Below are 15,410 nucleotides of genomic sequence, written 5' to 3'. Positions count from 1 at the left end.
ATATGACAGCTTTTTCGTTTTTAAAAAATCAATCAGATCAAAGTCAGTAAACCAGTTGTCAGCAGTGATATTTCGACCAGATCCAAACATTGGCTCAGCAATTCTCTTTACCACATCACTAGGCTTGTTGCTCACATTGAAAGGACCTGGTGGCTGTCTTCCACAATAAACTTCCATGTTCATAGTGTACATCATCCTTGCATCAACCATGGCTAAAATTTTAATTCCATATTTGTTTGGCTTTGATGGTATATATTGCCGAAAACCACATCTTCCACGGAAACCTGGAAGCATCTCATCAATAGTGAGGTTTTGCCCCGTTCAATAGCTTTTTTGACAATTCATAATAAATTGTTGAAATATGTCCCGAATTGGTGCAAGCCGGTCATAACCTTTTCGTTCTGTCCGGGTACTTCGATCATCGAAACGGAGGCAACGGATCAGGACTTTGAATCGTTTCAGATTCATCACAAGGCTGAATTTTTCGATGCCATCACCGTCTGTCCCCCACAGCTCCTCCAAACTTTGCCTATTTGCTCTGAAAGCACCAGCTAGGTATAACAAGCCAATAAATGCCTTGAGTTCAATCACATCAGTGTTTTTGATGTCCCTCTCTCTGGAGAATTGCTCTTTGATTGTGTCAATATACTGGTTAGTGAACCGAACAATAGTTTCCAACATGCTATCTGTAATTAGATTACTCCAACATTCCACTGCAGTTTTAGCTTTTCTAGCACTTCCAATAACTCCAGGAAGGTGTGTAATAATTTTGTGGGATTCTCTGCGCTGTTTGTTCTTGGGTGCCTTTTTGTTCCACTTTGTATTTTTATCTTTGCCCAAATAATAAGCTAGATCTGTGTCTGTTTCCTCTGTATCAGTGTCATCACCATCCTGCTCTGTTCCAGAATCAGTGTTACATTCTGCTACCTCATCTTCAGATGAAATGTCACTAGATTCCTCTAAATCCTCAGTTACTGCTGGTTCTTCCTCATCATCTTCTAACAAAAAAATCTTCATTTCTTCTAAATGAAGGGGTTTAGATGAATCATACTGTTTTCTGGCCATTGCAGCAGAAAATCTGAAGCAAGAGAGAAAGAGTATGTGTTAGGGCGCAATGTGCCTTAGAAGCCACCCTCCTTTTGTCTAAGAAAACAGTACTTATGTACACTAACTTAGCATTAATCCTTCATAAAACAAGCTAAATACACAATCGTGATGAATAAAAAAAGAAAATACTAACCTTTCAATTTGTGTTGAAATCAGGCGCAATGTGACTGAGAAGCCAAAGTGTTGATATCTGCTCACTAGAAGGTCTGCTGAGTCACTGTGATATCAGGTTTCACAGAGCCTGTAGAGTCAGGAGATAACTAGGAGGGGTGGGGTTTTCTGATAAGTGGGCAAGGAGAGAGAAGTGAAATTAATTACTGTGTGCCTGTCAGATCTATTGCACCTGAAGGAGGGCTAGGGAAAGAAGGGGAAAAGAAAAGGGAGTTCCCCACTTGTGCTAGTCCCCTACCTATTTCTTGAGAGAGTGGCTCTACACCTCAGAGCCAGCTGCCACCTTCACCATCTCACTCTGCTGCGGACACCAGGCAGCCAGAGTTCAACACCAGTTTCAGCAGTGGCTTCAAGCCAGCTGGTAACTCCACCAGGTTTCTGCAGTGGCTTCACAAGACGCTATCACCAACACCTGCCTAGACCATGTGACCCCATAGGAAAAGGGAATGGTCAAATGATCAGGGGCCAAAAACTGATATAACCCCAGTGACCACCGGGGGCAAAAGCCAAAGCAAAGAAAACATCGAGTGCAGGAAAAAAAAAAAAAAACGGAACCATGTACAAAAGAAATCCTCTGTTAGGAAACTCCGGATTTGGCCTCTGACCTAAAAGCTGCGATTAAATTGGAGGTCAGATTGCCCTTATATCCCTTAAGCATAGGGACAAATCAAAAAAAAAAAAGAGAGACACAATTGTGATTTCCCAGTCGGATTCCTCGACATCGGGAGAAATCACGTCAAAACCCTCAGATTCCAGTTCCTCATCCTCAGACGAGTAAACAGAGGGGCGTCACTGCTTCCCCCTAGACGAGGTGGACAAACTAGTGAAAGTGGTAACGTCTACCATGGGGGTGCTGGACCCTAGGCCTGATAAAACAGTCCAGGACATAATGTTCGGGGGACTAGGCCAGAAAAGGCGCGGAGAGTGTTCCCGCTAAATGAAAATGTGCGGGGTCTAATCAAAAAGAATGGGATAAACCGGACAGGAAAAACACCACGGTCCCTTCCCTTAAAAGGAAATATCCCTGTGAGGAAAGGGGCCCGAAGCACGATGTAGCTGTCGCAAAGGCCTCAAAAAAAAAAAAAAAATTCGCCCTCCCCTTTGAGGACATGGGCACCCTCAGGGGTCCCCTAGATAAAAAGGCAGATACCTTTCTTAAAGGTGCATGGCAGTTAGCTGGAGGTAACCTCAGGCCAGCCATAGCGGGACGCCAAGGGATAAAATCCTAGACTCTATCCCAGTAATAGGGGGAGCGGCTGCCTTCCTAGCGGACTCATCCGCAGACTCAGTCTGGTTATCGTCCAAAGCAGCAGCACTCTCAAATGCAGCTAAGAGGCCCTTTCGGAATAGAAAGTTTCTTTTGCGGAGACCGCCGAGAGAGCAAAGTGGGCTGACAAGAGAAGAGAGAGAGGGTTCCTCCTCGGCAACTTGTCCTGAGACAAAAAGCCCTCTAGGTGACAGTTTGCTCAGGGTGGGGGGAAGGTTAACCCTTTTTTCTCCCAGCCTGGAAAAGAATCTCAAACAACCCATGGATAGTAAACCCCTAATCCAGGAGGGCCTAAGGATAAACTTCTCTCCCTCCCGCCTCAAAAGTATGTAATGACTCCGCTAAGATCCAGTATGCAAAAGCAGGAAGCCCTAGGAAACGAAGTCCTAAGCCTGGTAGAAAAAGGAGCCCTCCAGGAGGTTCCCCTGCAGGGAAGGGGCAAGGGGTTTTACTCCCCTCTTTTTCCTGGTGACCAAGCCAGGCGGCAGGTTTCAGACAATTATAAATTTAAAAAAAAAAAAAAATTTTAAAACTTCAAAATGGAGTCAATCAGGTCCACCACCAATCTCGGTGTTGGATCTCAGCGACGCCTATTATCACGTCCCCATTCACAAAAACTCCAGGAAATATCTCAGGTTAGCTGTCTCGATAAAGGGCGAGATAAGAGAACTCCAGTATAGAGCCTTGCCATTCGGAATATCTGTAGCTCCACGGGCAGAGATGATGGCCCATATAAGGGAGCAAGACAATAATAATCCCGTATCTGGACTATTTTTTAATAGCAACCAGCTCGGTTCAAAAACGCTGGGAACAGAGGAACAGAGTGATGGGCACTCTGCAAGGCCTGGGCTGGCTCCTGAATCTAAAAAATCAAGATCGGAGCCCAGCAGAGTACAGGAATTCTTGGGTCTAATATTGGACTCAAACATTCAAGAGTGCCGCCTCCCAGACCGCAAGAAGGAGAAAATCGCTCAAATTGTAACAAGAGCCATCCAAAATCCCTCCATGACATTAAGAAAAGCGATGTCACGACTAGGTTCTCTCTCCGCCTGCCTGCCAGCAGTCCAATGGGCTCAGTTACACACGAGAGATCTACAGTGGGATGTACTAGCCAACTAGTCTGCAGTAGGGGGGACACCTAGAGGGTCGTATTACCCTAAATTCAAAAACTACTCATTCCCTAACCTGGTGGAAAAGCCAAGACAACCCTTCCAAAGGGATCCCCTGGGTAACAAAAATAACACACATAGCTACCACATATGCCAGTCCCACGGGGTGGGGAGCACACATGAACAACGAAGTGGCCCAGGGTACGTGGGGAGTTCAAGAATTAGAAGCTTCCTCGAACCAGTGAGAGCTCTTAGCAGTGGGCTACACATTAGTACACTTCATACCCCTGCTCCGGGGTCATCATGTCCGCATATTTCGGACAATCGAGTCACAATAGCATATATAAATCATCAGGGGGGAACCAGGTCCCGAGCCCTAATGGAAACATTCTCCAGAGTCCTCAAATTAGCAGAGGCAAACCTGCTATCTCTGTCACCACTACACATCCGGGGCACGGAGAATCAAAGGGCAGACTTTCTGAGTCGCTCCCAATTACGACAAGGGGAATGGGTCTTAAAGCGGTCCGTTTTTCGGCAGATTGTAAAAATGTGGGGGGACCCGGGCATAGATCTGTTTGCCGACTTCAGAAACAAAAAGTGGAAACTTTCTGCTCCATAGACCCCAGGGGGAATCCTCTAGCTCTGGACACCTTCATACTCCATTGGACATGGGGCCTAACATATGCCTTTCCCCCGATCATGCTGATCCCAGCAGTGCTAAGAAAAGTCAGGGAGGATGGGGCAGGAATGATTTTAATAGCCCCCTTCTGGCCCAAAAGTACCTGGTTCTCCTGGCTAAGAATATTCTCTCTAACCGACCCATGGATCCTCCCAGATCTCCTGGACCTGCTATCGCAGGGGCCAGTGTTACACCCTCAGGCAGGGAGATTCCATTTAACAGCATGGAATTTGAGAGGGCACTGATGAGAGACAGAGGAATTTCAGAGAACCTGATAACTACACTACAAAAAAAAAAGAAGAAAAAATTCTTATCCACTTCGGGGGTAAAGGTTCAGGATGAGGTTCACATTGACAAAATCCTAGAATTTCTACAAAAGGGCCTAGAACAGGGTCTAGCGGTCAACACATTAAAGGTACAAGTAGCGGCCTTGGGCACCTTTATAACCATAATGTGGTAGGTAATCCCTGGGTGACAGATTACTAAGGCCGTATCCAGATCCAGGCCGATAGCTAATCAAAGATTACCATCATGGGATCTAAATCTTGTACTATCCACGCTAACAGGCCCTCCATTCGAACATCAGCTCGCAGAGTGAGCGATATGCAAGCTTTATCAGTAGGGCCACCTTTCACAAAGATTCTAGATGATAGGGTCAGTTTAAAGCCTGACCTGGCATATCTACCCAAAGTGTCATCACACTTCTATAAGTCCCAAGAGGTAGTCCTTCCTTCATTCTGCCCAAATCCTAAAAAGAAGGGAGAAGACAAATTCCACACCTTAGACGTGATGAGGTGCCTAGTGCAGTATCTAGAGGCCACCAAGAAATGTAGGAAGGAAGGCTCTCTCCTTGTGTGTTTTCAGGGACCTCGGAAGGGACTCAAAGCATCTAAGAGTACCCTGGCAAGGTGCATAAGGGATGCGATTGCCCTGGCATATTCATCCAGTGAAAATACCATTCCGGAAGGGTTGAGAGCCCATTCCACAGGAGTGATGGTGACCTCATGGGCTGAAAGATCTGAGGTATCAATAGAACAAATCTGTAAGGCGGCCACCTGGTCATCACCTTCGACCTTTTTTAGGCACTATAGATTAGATCTAGCCTCTACATCTGACCTGACCTTCGGGAGTAGGGTCCTTCAGGCGGTGGTCCCTCCCTAAGCTACCAATCTCTGTAATTCTCTCCGTGGTTCTGTCATGGGTGAGAGAGAATAGCTTAGTTACTCACCGATAACGGTGTTTTTCGGAACCCATGACAGCACCCGCTTATTCCCCTCCCCTTCACGAGTGTGGTGGGCACGTTTTACTGTTAGTAGAGTGTTTCCGTTTAGACACGGTGCTTCTGATAATAAGCAATATTATAATGTTATGCATATATTTCTGTTGTCTAACTAACCTGGAGACCCTCTGATGCTCTGTAACCAACTGAAGGCGGAGGAGAGGTACCGCCCTTTTTATCTGTAGGTTCCTGTCCCTGAAGGGCGGATCCCCTCTCTCCGTGGTGCTGTCATGGGTTCCGAGAAACACCGTTATCGGTGAGTAACTAAGCTATTCTTTATTCAATGCAGGACCTGGACCCATTGAAGTGTCTGATCGATGCAAAACGTCCGTCTTCTTTCGCTGCACCTGCTTCTCTGCATCCATGTACTACTTGCATTGAATATAGAAAGGATTGCTTTACTGCATCATGGAATGCCACCTATTTTTCCTCTTTGGCCTGGACTATTTTAGACATTTACTTCTTGATCTTTCAGGAAGTTTTCAGCAGACCCATTATCATCAGAGGCCAGATTACAATGACTGGTAACCTCTATTCACACCTGATAACACAGGATCCACCATTCACAATAAAATGTTGCAGCTGAACTTCTAATGTCAGCTGAATTGCTTTGACATCCTTCACAATGACTTTTGTACATGGCTCATTAGATATATGAATACAAAAGATAGGGTCTATCAGTATATTGCTGCTAATGTACTCATGAATTTATTTAAACAACAAAAATTATAAAGGCGATTCAACAAAGCTTTTAAGCATAAAACACTTTAAAAGTCGCAAAGTTTTTCAGTTTGAAGAAGTTCTGCCATATTGTTAGGGGCTGGGGAGGAGATAGGGTGGGGTGTAGCTACAGAACTCAAATTCACCAAAAGAGTTGGCATTTCTTAAATCAGAAATGCTGCAACAGTCCCCGACTGAAGTAACATTTCTAGTGATGGGCAAGTAGATGCATGCTAAACAGGTGCTAAATTCATTAAGTGGCATGTGCCTCCTAATTAGAGATGGGCAAACCCGAACAGTAATGTTCAGAGTCCGTACCGAACAACTACTGTTTGGGCACGGACACTGAACACAGACTTCACCAGGAAGTCCTTGTAACTGTTCAGGTTCAGCCCTCTGAACACCCGGTGTATGCTGTGCTGTCATGTGCATGACAGCGCAGAAAACACAGCTTCTGATCGGTGGTGAAACCATCACCACCAGCTAGACAGCCATGGTTTCCACTCTGTCAAATGACAGCATGAGCCCACAGCTCTGATCATTGGTATAAACGTTACCTCTGGTCACTGGTGACAGTTGATTGGACTACTGTTCCCATCAACCAACTCCTGCAGCCGTTAATAACAGTGAGAGCTGGAGCGGGTGATGGGAGTATTTATCAGCTGTCTCCTGCTCTGAAAATGAATAATTTAAAAAATAGTATGTCATGGATTCCCCTGTAGTTTTGATAACCAGTCAGGCAAAACTCACAGATGGGGGCTGCAGCCTTCAGCTGTCAGTGTTAGCAAGAACAGACAGCAGCTCATTCACTCGTGGTTCTCATCTTGGACGTTTGCATCTTGGCACCATCCAGGTTGAAAACTGTTTATCCCCCAGACACGGATTACAGCGTTGGACAGAACGATGGATAGGTGTGGGATATTGTTGTTTTTTATTTTTGTTTTATTACAGGAGACAAGGGATTCAGTGGAATTAAGGCATTAGGTGAGTATAACTGTTTGTTATTTATAAATAAAAAAGTAAAAGTGTTTTGTTCTTTTAAATAAAAGACTTTATTCTGGCTGTGTCTTTATGTACCATTTAACTATAGGATTAGTAATAGATGGGTGTCTTTTAGATGCTTCTCACTTAGTAATCCAAGGGCTTGATGTCATCTGACAATACCAAGGCAAAATCAACCCCACAAATATGAACTCCATTTGCCACCGCTACAGGGCAAATGGTAAGAGCCGGGCAAAGCACCAGAATTGCCACATCTACTAGATGTGCCTTTTCTGGGCAGCTGCTGGCTCCTATTTTTTGGCTAGGGGAACAATATCCATGGACCCTTACCAGCCTGAAAATACCAAATCCCAGCTGTCTGCTTTAGCTTGGCTTTTTGTCAAAAATGGGGGGGGGGACCCCTCACCATTTTTTTATTTAATTAAATAATTAAAAAATATGGCATGGGGACCTCAATATTCTTGATAACCAGCCTTGATAATGCTGACAGCTGAGAATCGCAGCCTCAAGCAGTGAGTTTTGCCTGGCTATTTATCAAAATATAGGGGAACCCACATCATTTTTTTTTAGTTCTTTACAGCATGGGAGCTGGCTAATGAATACTCCCATCATCCGCTCCTGCTCTCACTATTATTAGCAGCAGCAGGCGTCAGCTGATGGATGAGAGCAGTAGACCCATCAGCTGACACCATTGACCAGAGGTAAAATATATACTTCCGATCACAGCTGCATGCTCACGCTGACTTTGGACAGCAAGGGAACCATGGCTGTCTGACTGGCAGTGATGATTTTACCACTGATCAGAAGTAGTGTTTGAGGTGCGCATGACAGCGTGACAAACACTGGATGTTCAAGTGAATGGGGTCTGGTTTCGGATTCGGGTCTGGGTACTGTTTTGGTACACAAACCCAAACTTTTTGTAACTGCTCAGTCGAATCTGCCGAACCCGAAAATCCAGGTGTCGGACCATCTCTACTCCTAATGAATTTAATGCATTATACTCCAGCAAGCACTTCATTGAGACTGGTGTAAAAAATGCATGAATTGGCCCCTAACTGTCTAAAATAAACCAATTGACCAGTGTGAAATTTCAAAATTTTTACATTTTATTTTTATTACAAATTGTGATATGTAGAACAAAAACAATGCAAAAATATATTTAACACACAAAAAAACAAATTTAAACATACATATTTTCTTATGACTCATTCCTGTTAATTGTAAGTGTAATGGCTTTCCATGTCTTTGTCACAAGATCATTGATATATTTATTACTAGCTGAAGAGCCCGGCGCTGCCTGGGCATAGTAACTAACTGTGGTTAGTTATAGAAAATTATAATTATCCTCCATCCCATAGTCCCTTGCCCATATACCCATCATACATATCCACGATCCCATAGGCCCGTGCCCATATACCCATCATACATATCATCCATCCCATAGTCGAGTGCCCATATACTCATCACACATCCTCCATCCCATAGTCCCATGCCCATATACCCATCATACATATTCTCCATCCCATAGTCTCAAGCCCATATACGCATCATACATATTCTCCATCCCATAGTCCCATGCCCATATACCCAACATACATATTCGCCATCCCATAGTCGAGTGCCCATATACCCATCACACATCCTTCATCTCATAGTCCCATGCCCATATACCCATCATACATATCCTCCATCCCATAGTCCCGTGCCCATATACCCATCATACATATCTGCCATCTCATAGTCCCGTGCCCATATACCCATCATACATATCCTCCATCCCATAGTCCAGTGCCCATATACCGATCACACATCCTCCATCCTATAGTCCCGTGCCCAAATATATATCTGCCATCTCATAGTCCCGTGCCCATATACCCGTCTAAGGCTGGTTTCACATTTGCGTTTTTTAGCGCTGGAAAAAAACGCACACCTGCGCATGCGTTTTTTCCCCTATATTTAACATGGGTGCGCATACCTGCGCGCTGGTAAGCGCATGTATGCGATTTTCATGCGCTGCGTTTTTTTGGGGTGTGCGTTGGGATTTTCCAGACGCAGCATGTTGCATTTTTTGGCCCTGCAAAAAAGCGCATGCGCACATATGCGCACGTTTTGCGCTAAAAATGGCCATTATAGCCTATGGATGCGCATATGTGCGCACTGGCATGCTCATGTATGCGTTTTTTTGCATATGCGTTTTTTTTTTTTAAACCATGGAATTTAGGGGTTTGGGTTAGAGTTAGGGTTAGTTAAGGGGGTTTAGGGTTAGGGTTATGGTCAGGGTCAGGGTTAGGGTTGGGGTTTGGGTCAGGGTTAGGGTTAAGTATGGTTTTGTTAAGGATTAGGGTCATGGTTAGGGTCAGGATTAGGGTTAAGTATGGTTTTGTTAAGGGTTAGGGTTAGGGTCAGGGTTAGGGTTAGGGTTAGGGTTAGGGTCAGGGTTAGGGTCAGGATTAGGGTTAAGTATGGTTTTGTTAAGGATTAGGGTCATGGTTAGGGTCAGGATTAGGGTTAAGTATGGTTTTTTTAAGGGTTAGGGTCAGGGTTAGGGTTAGGGTTAGGGTCAGGGTTAGGGTCAGGGTTAGGGTTAGGGTTAGGGTTAGGGTCAGGGTTAGGGTCAGGATTAGGGTTAAGTATGGTTTTGTTAAGGATTAGGGTCAGGGTTAGGGTCAGGATTAGGGTTAGTATGGTTTTGTTAAGGGTTAGGGTTAGGGTTAGGGTTAGGGTCAGGGTTAGGGTCAGGATTAGGGTTAAGTATGGTTTGGTTAAGGGTTAGGGTCAGGGTCAGGGTTAGGGTTAGGGTTAGGGTTGGGGTCAGGGTTAGGGTTAAGTATGGTTTTGTTAAGGGTTAGGGTTAGGGTCAGGGTTAGGGTCAGGGTTAGGGTTAGGGTTAGGGTTAGTTAGGGTTTAGGGTTTGGGTTAGGGTTAAGTATGATTTTGGTTAAGGGTCAGGGTTAGGGTTAGGGTCAGGGTTAGGGTTAGGGTCAGGGTTAGGGTTAGTAAAGTCATGGTTTGGGTAGTGTGAGGGGCCACCTAAAAATGTTGGAAAAAAACGCAAACGCGGTAAAAACGCGCTAAAAACGCATACAAACGCATAAAAACGCTGCGTTTTTTTCATGCATGCTCATAAAAATGCTTGAAAAAAACGCAGCAGTTGTATGCTTATGTATGCGTTTTTTCAATGCGTTTTTTTGCGGGAAAAACGCGCTGCAAAAAAAAGCAAGTGTGAAACTAGCCTAACATATGCTCCATCCCATAGTCCAGTGCCCATATACCCATCACACATCCTCCATCCCATAGTCCCGTGCCTATATACATATCCGCCATCCCATAGTCTCGTGCCCATATACCCGTCATACATATCCTCCATCCCATAGTCCAGTGCCCATATACCCATCACACATCCTCCATCCCATAGTCCCGTGCCCATATGCATATCCTCCATCCCATAGTCCCGTGCCCATATACCTGTCATACATATCCTCCATCCCATAGTCCAGTGCCCATATACTCATCACACATCCTCCATTCCATAGTCAACCATTATGACATCATAATGAGCGGTGGCATGGCTTGCAACCTTTGATGACATCAGCGTCGCCATGGCAACCATTGTGACATCATAATGAGGGGAGGGGCTTGATACGCACACACTGCTTCCCCAGTATGCAAATAGGGGCATTGTGACATCACAATGAGGGGCGGGGCTTGATGCGCACACACTTTTTTCCCCCAGTATGTAGATAGGGGCAAAATTGTTTGGTGAATTGGAACGTGCGGGGTTAAAATTTCGCCTCACAACATAGCTTAGGACGCTCTCGGGGTCCAGACGTGTGACTGCCAAATTTTGTGGCTGTAGCTACGACGGTGCGGATGCCTATCCCGGACATACAAACATACACACATACATACACACTTTGAGCTTTATATATTGATATTGAGCAAGTCATATTGAAATTTAGAGAGAAAAATGTTTAGTGTAGCACAGTTATCTACTTGAGAGGACTCTAAAGTTGAAATGCAATAACAGTCTTCACTTTTTGTTTGGTCAATTTGGAGGATTAATTATAAAATGTAAGCCTTTTTATGTAAAAGATGAAAGACAAACAAGCAAATTATGATTTTTCATGAATCACTGCATGTGGTTACACTATAAATTGGTGGGGATCTCTTGTCCTTAACATACGGTACTTCTAATACCATCAGTCTATAGTGAATGCTATAATAATATAGACTAAAAATAATATGCTCAATTTGGCATGAAAAACATCGGTCTTGAGTTACAGCGGTGTAACTCAGTCTGTTAAAGGGACTGCCATAACGCAGTGTGACCCCAGCCTAAGAATTGTGGAGTAGGGAACCACGCCCTCGTCCTGTCTCAGTTCTGTCCACATTTTACCAAGTCCAATTTATGAACACATAATATTTAAGCCATATGTTAAAAGGTAAACAAGACAGAGTAAAAAAAGATGTTTTTCAGTCACTACAACACCCCAAAAATGCAGTAGAAAGTTATATAAATATTGGATGCACCAAGGAATAAAGCACTCTGACAGGTCCATCTAAAAAAAACTAATAATGATAATGTTGAAAATTTCATAAAATGGTGCCACAATTTTTAAAAAAATAAGTTTCTGTATTTTTTCACCACTTGATGAAAACACTTTACAAGTTTGGTATTATCATAATTGTACTGACCTCCAGAGTTATGTTGCTAGGTCACTTTGTCCATGCAATGAACAGCATAAAAACAAAAGTAGAGATGGGCGAACCCAGAGAGTAAAGTTCGGCGTCCATACCGATCACCTACTGTTCGGCCACAGACACCAAACACAGACTTCACCAGGAAGTCTGTGTTACTGTTCGGATTCAGCTGCCCGAAAACTGGGTGTTTGTAGCGCTCTCTCATTTGCATGACAGCATGGCAAACATCATTTCTGATAGGCGGTGAAATCATTCCCGCCGGTCAGAGAGCTGCGGTTCCCATGCTGTCAAAGGACAGCGTGAGCACTCAGCTGTGATAGGAGGTATAACGTTTACCTCTGGTCACTGATGTCAGCTGATGGGACTACTGATCTTAACATCCGACACCTCTACTACTTCTAATTACAGTGTAAGCAGGAGATGCTGCGCTATAAATAAATAAGTAAAAAAAAATCTGGCGTGGGTTCCCCTGTATTTTTGCTAACCAGCCAGGCAAAACTCACAGCTGGGCCTGCAACCCTTAGCTGTCAGCTTCAGCAAGGCTAGTTATCAAGAATAGAGGGGTCCCCACGCTGTGTTTTTTAATTATTTTAAAAAATAGTTTAAAAACAGCATGGGTCCCCCCTGATTTTGACAACCAACCTTGCAAAAGCAGACAGCTGGGGGCTGGTATTCTCAGGCTGGTAAGGGGCCATGGGTATTGACCCCTCCAGCCTTAAAAATAGCAGCCCACAGCTGCCCAGAAAAGGCACAACTATTAGATGCGCCAATTCTGGTGCTTTGCCTGGTTCTTCCCACTTGCTCTGTAGCGGTGGCAAGTGGGGTTCATATTTGTGGGATTGATGTCACCTTTGTATTGTCAATGACATTAAGGCCATGGCTTAAGTAATTGGAGAAGCATGTATAAGACACCGATCCATTACTAATCCTATTGTTGCATGGTAAATAAACACACAGCCAGAATAAAGTCATTTATTTGAAATAAGACTAAACACAGTTTTCCATTTTGATTTAAATGCCTAATTCCAAGGAAGCCCTCGTTCTCCTGTAATAAAAGTAAAATAAAAAAAAACAACAATATATCATACCTGTCTGACATTCTTTCCCACTCTGTAATCCATCTCTAGGGGATAAACCGTTTTCAACCTGGACGGTGCGACAGTCCAGGCTGAGATCCACTGGTGACTGAACTGCTGCGAGCGCAGCCCCAGAGACCAGTTGTGACGTCTTAGAGGTTACGTCCGTTCAATGGGGCTCTGTTCCCAGCCAGGCTGAATGGCCATGACCTCGGTGACATTCCCGCTAGCACCATCAGAGTGATGGGGTCCAGGTACCGTTCTGGTACCCAAACTTTTTGTAACAGTTAGGCCAAACCCGCCAGACCCAAACATCCTTGTGTCCTCCCATCTCTAAACAAAAGCCAAAATATTATGGATGAATAGCATTTTTTTTTATCTTTTCGCTATGCTAGGAATATTTTTCCTGTTTTCCAGTATATTATATTTTAAAATGTATAGTATCATTCAAAGCCACAACCTGGCTCTAAAAAAAAGTCCTCCCTATAGCCATAGTTACAAAAAAAAGTCTACCAAGTTATAGCAATTGAGAGAAAGGGAAGAAAAATGAAAATTGACTATAGCAGGATGTGCCTACTAAAGGAATAGGATAAAGTTATGTGACTGTCAACCTATGTAAACTTGAAAATAACAGCTAAGAGAACACAAAATTTGATTTAGGAACAAATACACATAGTATTTTAGCACATATACTGCCTTAGTTAAAGGGGGTTTCCAACATGCAAAATTTCATTGCAATCAATAGATCCTGGAATAGCAAGAAGATCCACAATTGGATGTGTTTAAATGAAATGTTGCTATGCTGAGATAATCTTACACATGTGCCCCTGCTCTCCTCTCCTCCAGACCCTGGGTACCCTCCGCACATGAAGTGCTCACTTTATGCATGGTGGGCATAACCACATGCGTAAAGTGAGCGTTTCAATCCAATTCTATGGTGGTGGAATCGTCGTGATTCCGCAGGAATAATGAACATGCTGCAGATTTTACCGCTATGTGATACTGCAGCTGTAAAATCCGCAGCATGGGCACAGCAACTGCAGAATCCCATAGGATTGCATGGGATGCGTTTTAATAGCATTTTTTAAGCCTTTCCGCTGCGGAAAAAAGCGGCAAAAATGCTTAAAAATGCAACTTGTGCACACAGCCTTAATCTTCAGGTACACAGTGAATGTTAAATTGTTTAATTTGTGCAACTCAGTCTTTTTCCATTCTTCTGATATACAATGCAATATAAATTGGATTAAATAATGACAACATGGGAATCATAAAATCATAGAATGTTAGATTTGGAAGGGACCTCCAGGGTTATAATGTCCAATCACTTGTTCAATGCAGGATTCACTAAACCATCTCAGACAGATGTGGGTCCAGCCTCTGTTTGAAGACTTCCATTGAAAGAAAACTCACAACCTCTCGTGGCCGCCTGTTCCACTCATTGATGAACCTCACTGTCAAAAAGTTTTGTCTAATATCTAATCTAAATCTTCTTCCTTTCAGTTTTGTTACATTGCTTCTAGTCTTTCCTTGTGCAAGTTAACTTGTTATCTTTAATAAAATGTTTTGTTTTTTTAAAACAATAAATCTAGAAGTTAAATGTCCCTTACTGCACAGAAAAAAAAATCTAAATTAAAATTCTTTATATTTTCACTTTCAGATAGCTCGACCTGCTTTGTTTGATCAGAATATAGTGAATGCTATGACATCTGACATTGAAAAAGTAGACTTGTATAGTATCGGTTCCCAGGCACTTCTAAGCAGCTGTAGTGGAGCCGACTCAGATATTGATGTCTACAGTGAGTGTGAGTTCGTGTTTGGTTTACAAGTGGATTCGCTGTTATGGTTATTTTTTAATGAAGCACTAACTTGTCGAAATATTTCAATATATGAGATAAGAGACATGTTTTCCATCAAGTGACAATATTCTTATGTATTTTTGAAGACCTTGCTGTTTTTCGTCTTCCACCAACTGATATTGAAATGCTGAATGTGAAGAACCGGCAATATTTTTTCTTCTCTATGGCGATGATTTAGGGTTACCAAGTAGTGCTCTTATCAGCTGGGATATACTAGGTAGAGATGAGAGTATCAATCCGCTGATGAGTCGAATTTCCTGAAATTCATAACTTCACCCGAATTCAAACATTGTGCAATTAAATTTGCAAGACTATTTTTAAAAACTTCCCCAGCGCCATTTCCCACAATCCTGAAGCATGAGAGAGCTGGCTAATGTAATTTTGAGTCACCACAAAGACCTAATTATAATGTCCTGAAACTGACATCCAGAAGACTATCATAC

At 43.4% G+C, this 15,410-nt stretch overlaps 1 protein-coding gene across 1 annotated transcript in view; it reads left to right on the top strand.

The window, feature by feature from the left end:
* The window catches only part of RFX6 (regulatory factor X6), a 272,259-nt gene that overhangs the window by 119,332 nt on the left and 137,517 nt on the right, over positions 1-15,410 (top strand). The window contains exon 12 of the mRNA XM_073575949.1: positions 14,769-14,913. Coding sequence (XP_073432050.1) covers positions 14,769-14,913 — 145 coding nt within the window. The remainder of the gene's footprint in view (positions 1-14,768; positions 14,914-15,410) is intronic.

This window comes from Dendrobates tinctorius, unplaced genomic scaffold (genome assembly GCF_039654945.1).
Source record: "Dendrobates tinctorius isolate UK_male_01 unplaced genomic scaffold, ASM3965494v1 ptg000046l, whole genome shotgun sequence".
Lineage (NCBI taxonomy): Eukaryota > Metazoa > Chordata > Amphibia > Anura > Dendrobatidae > Dendrobates > Dendrobates tinctorius.
This window is presented reverse-complemented; position numbering and strand designations above follow the sequence as displayed.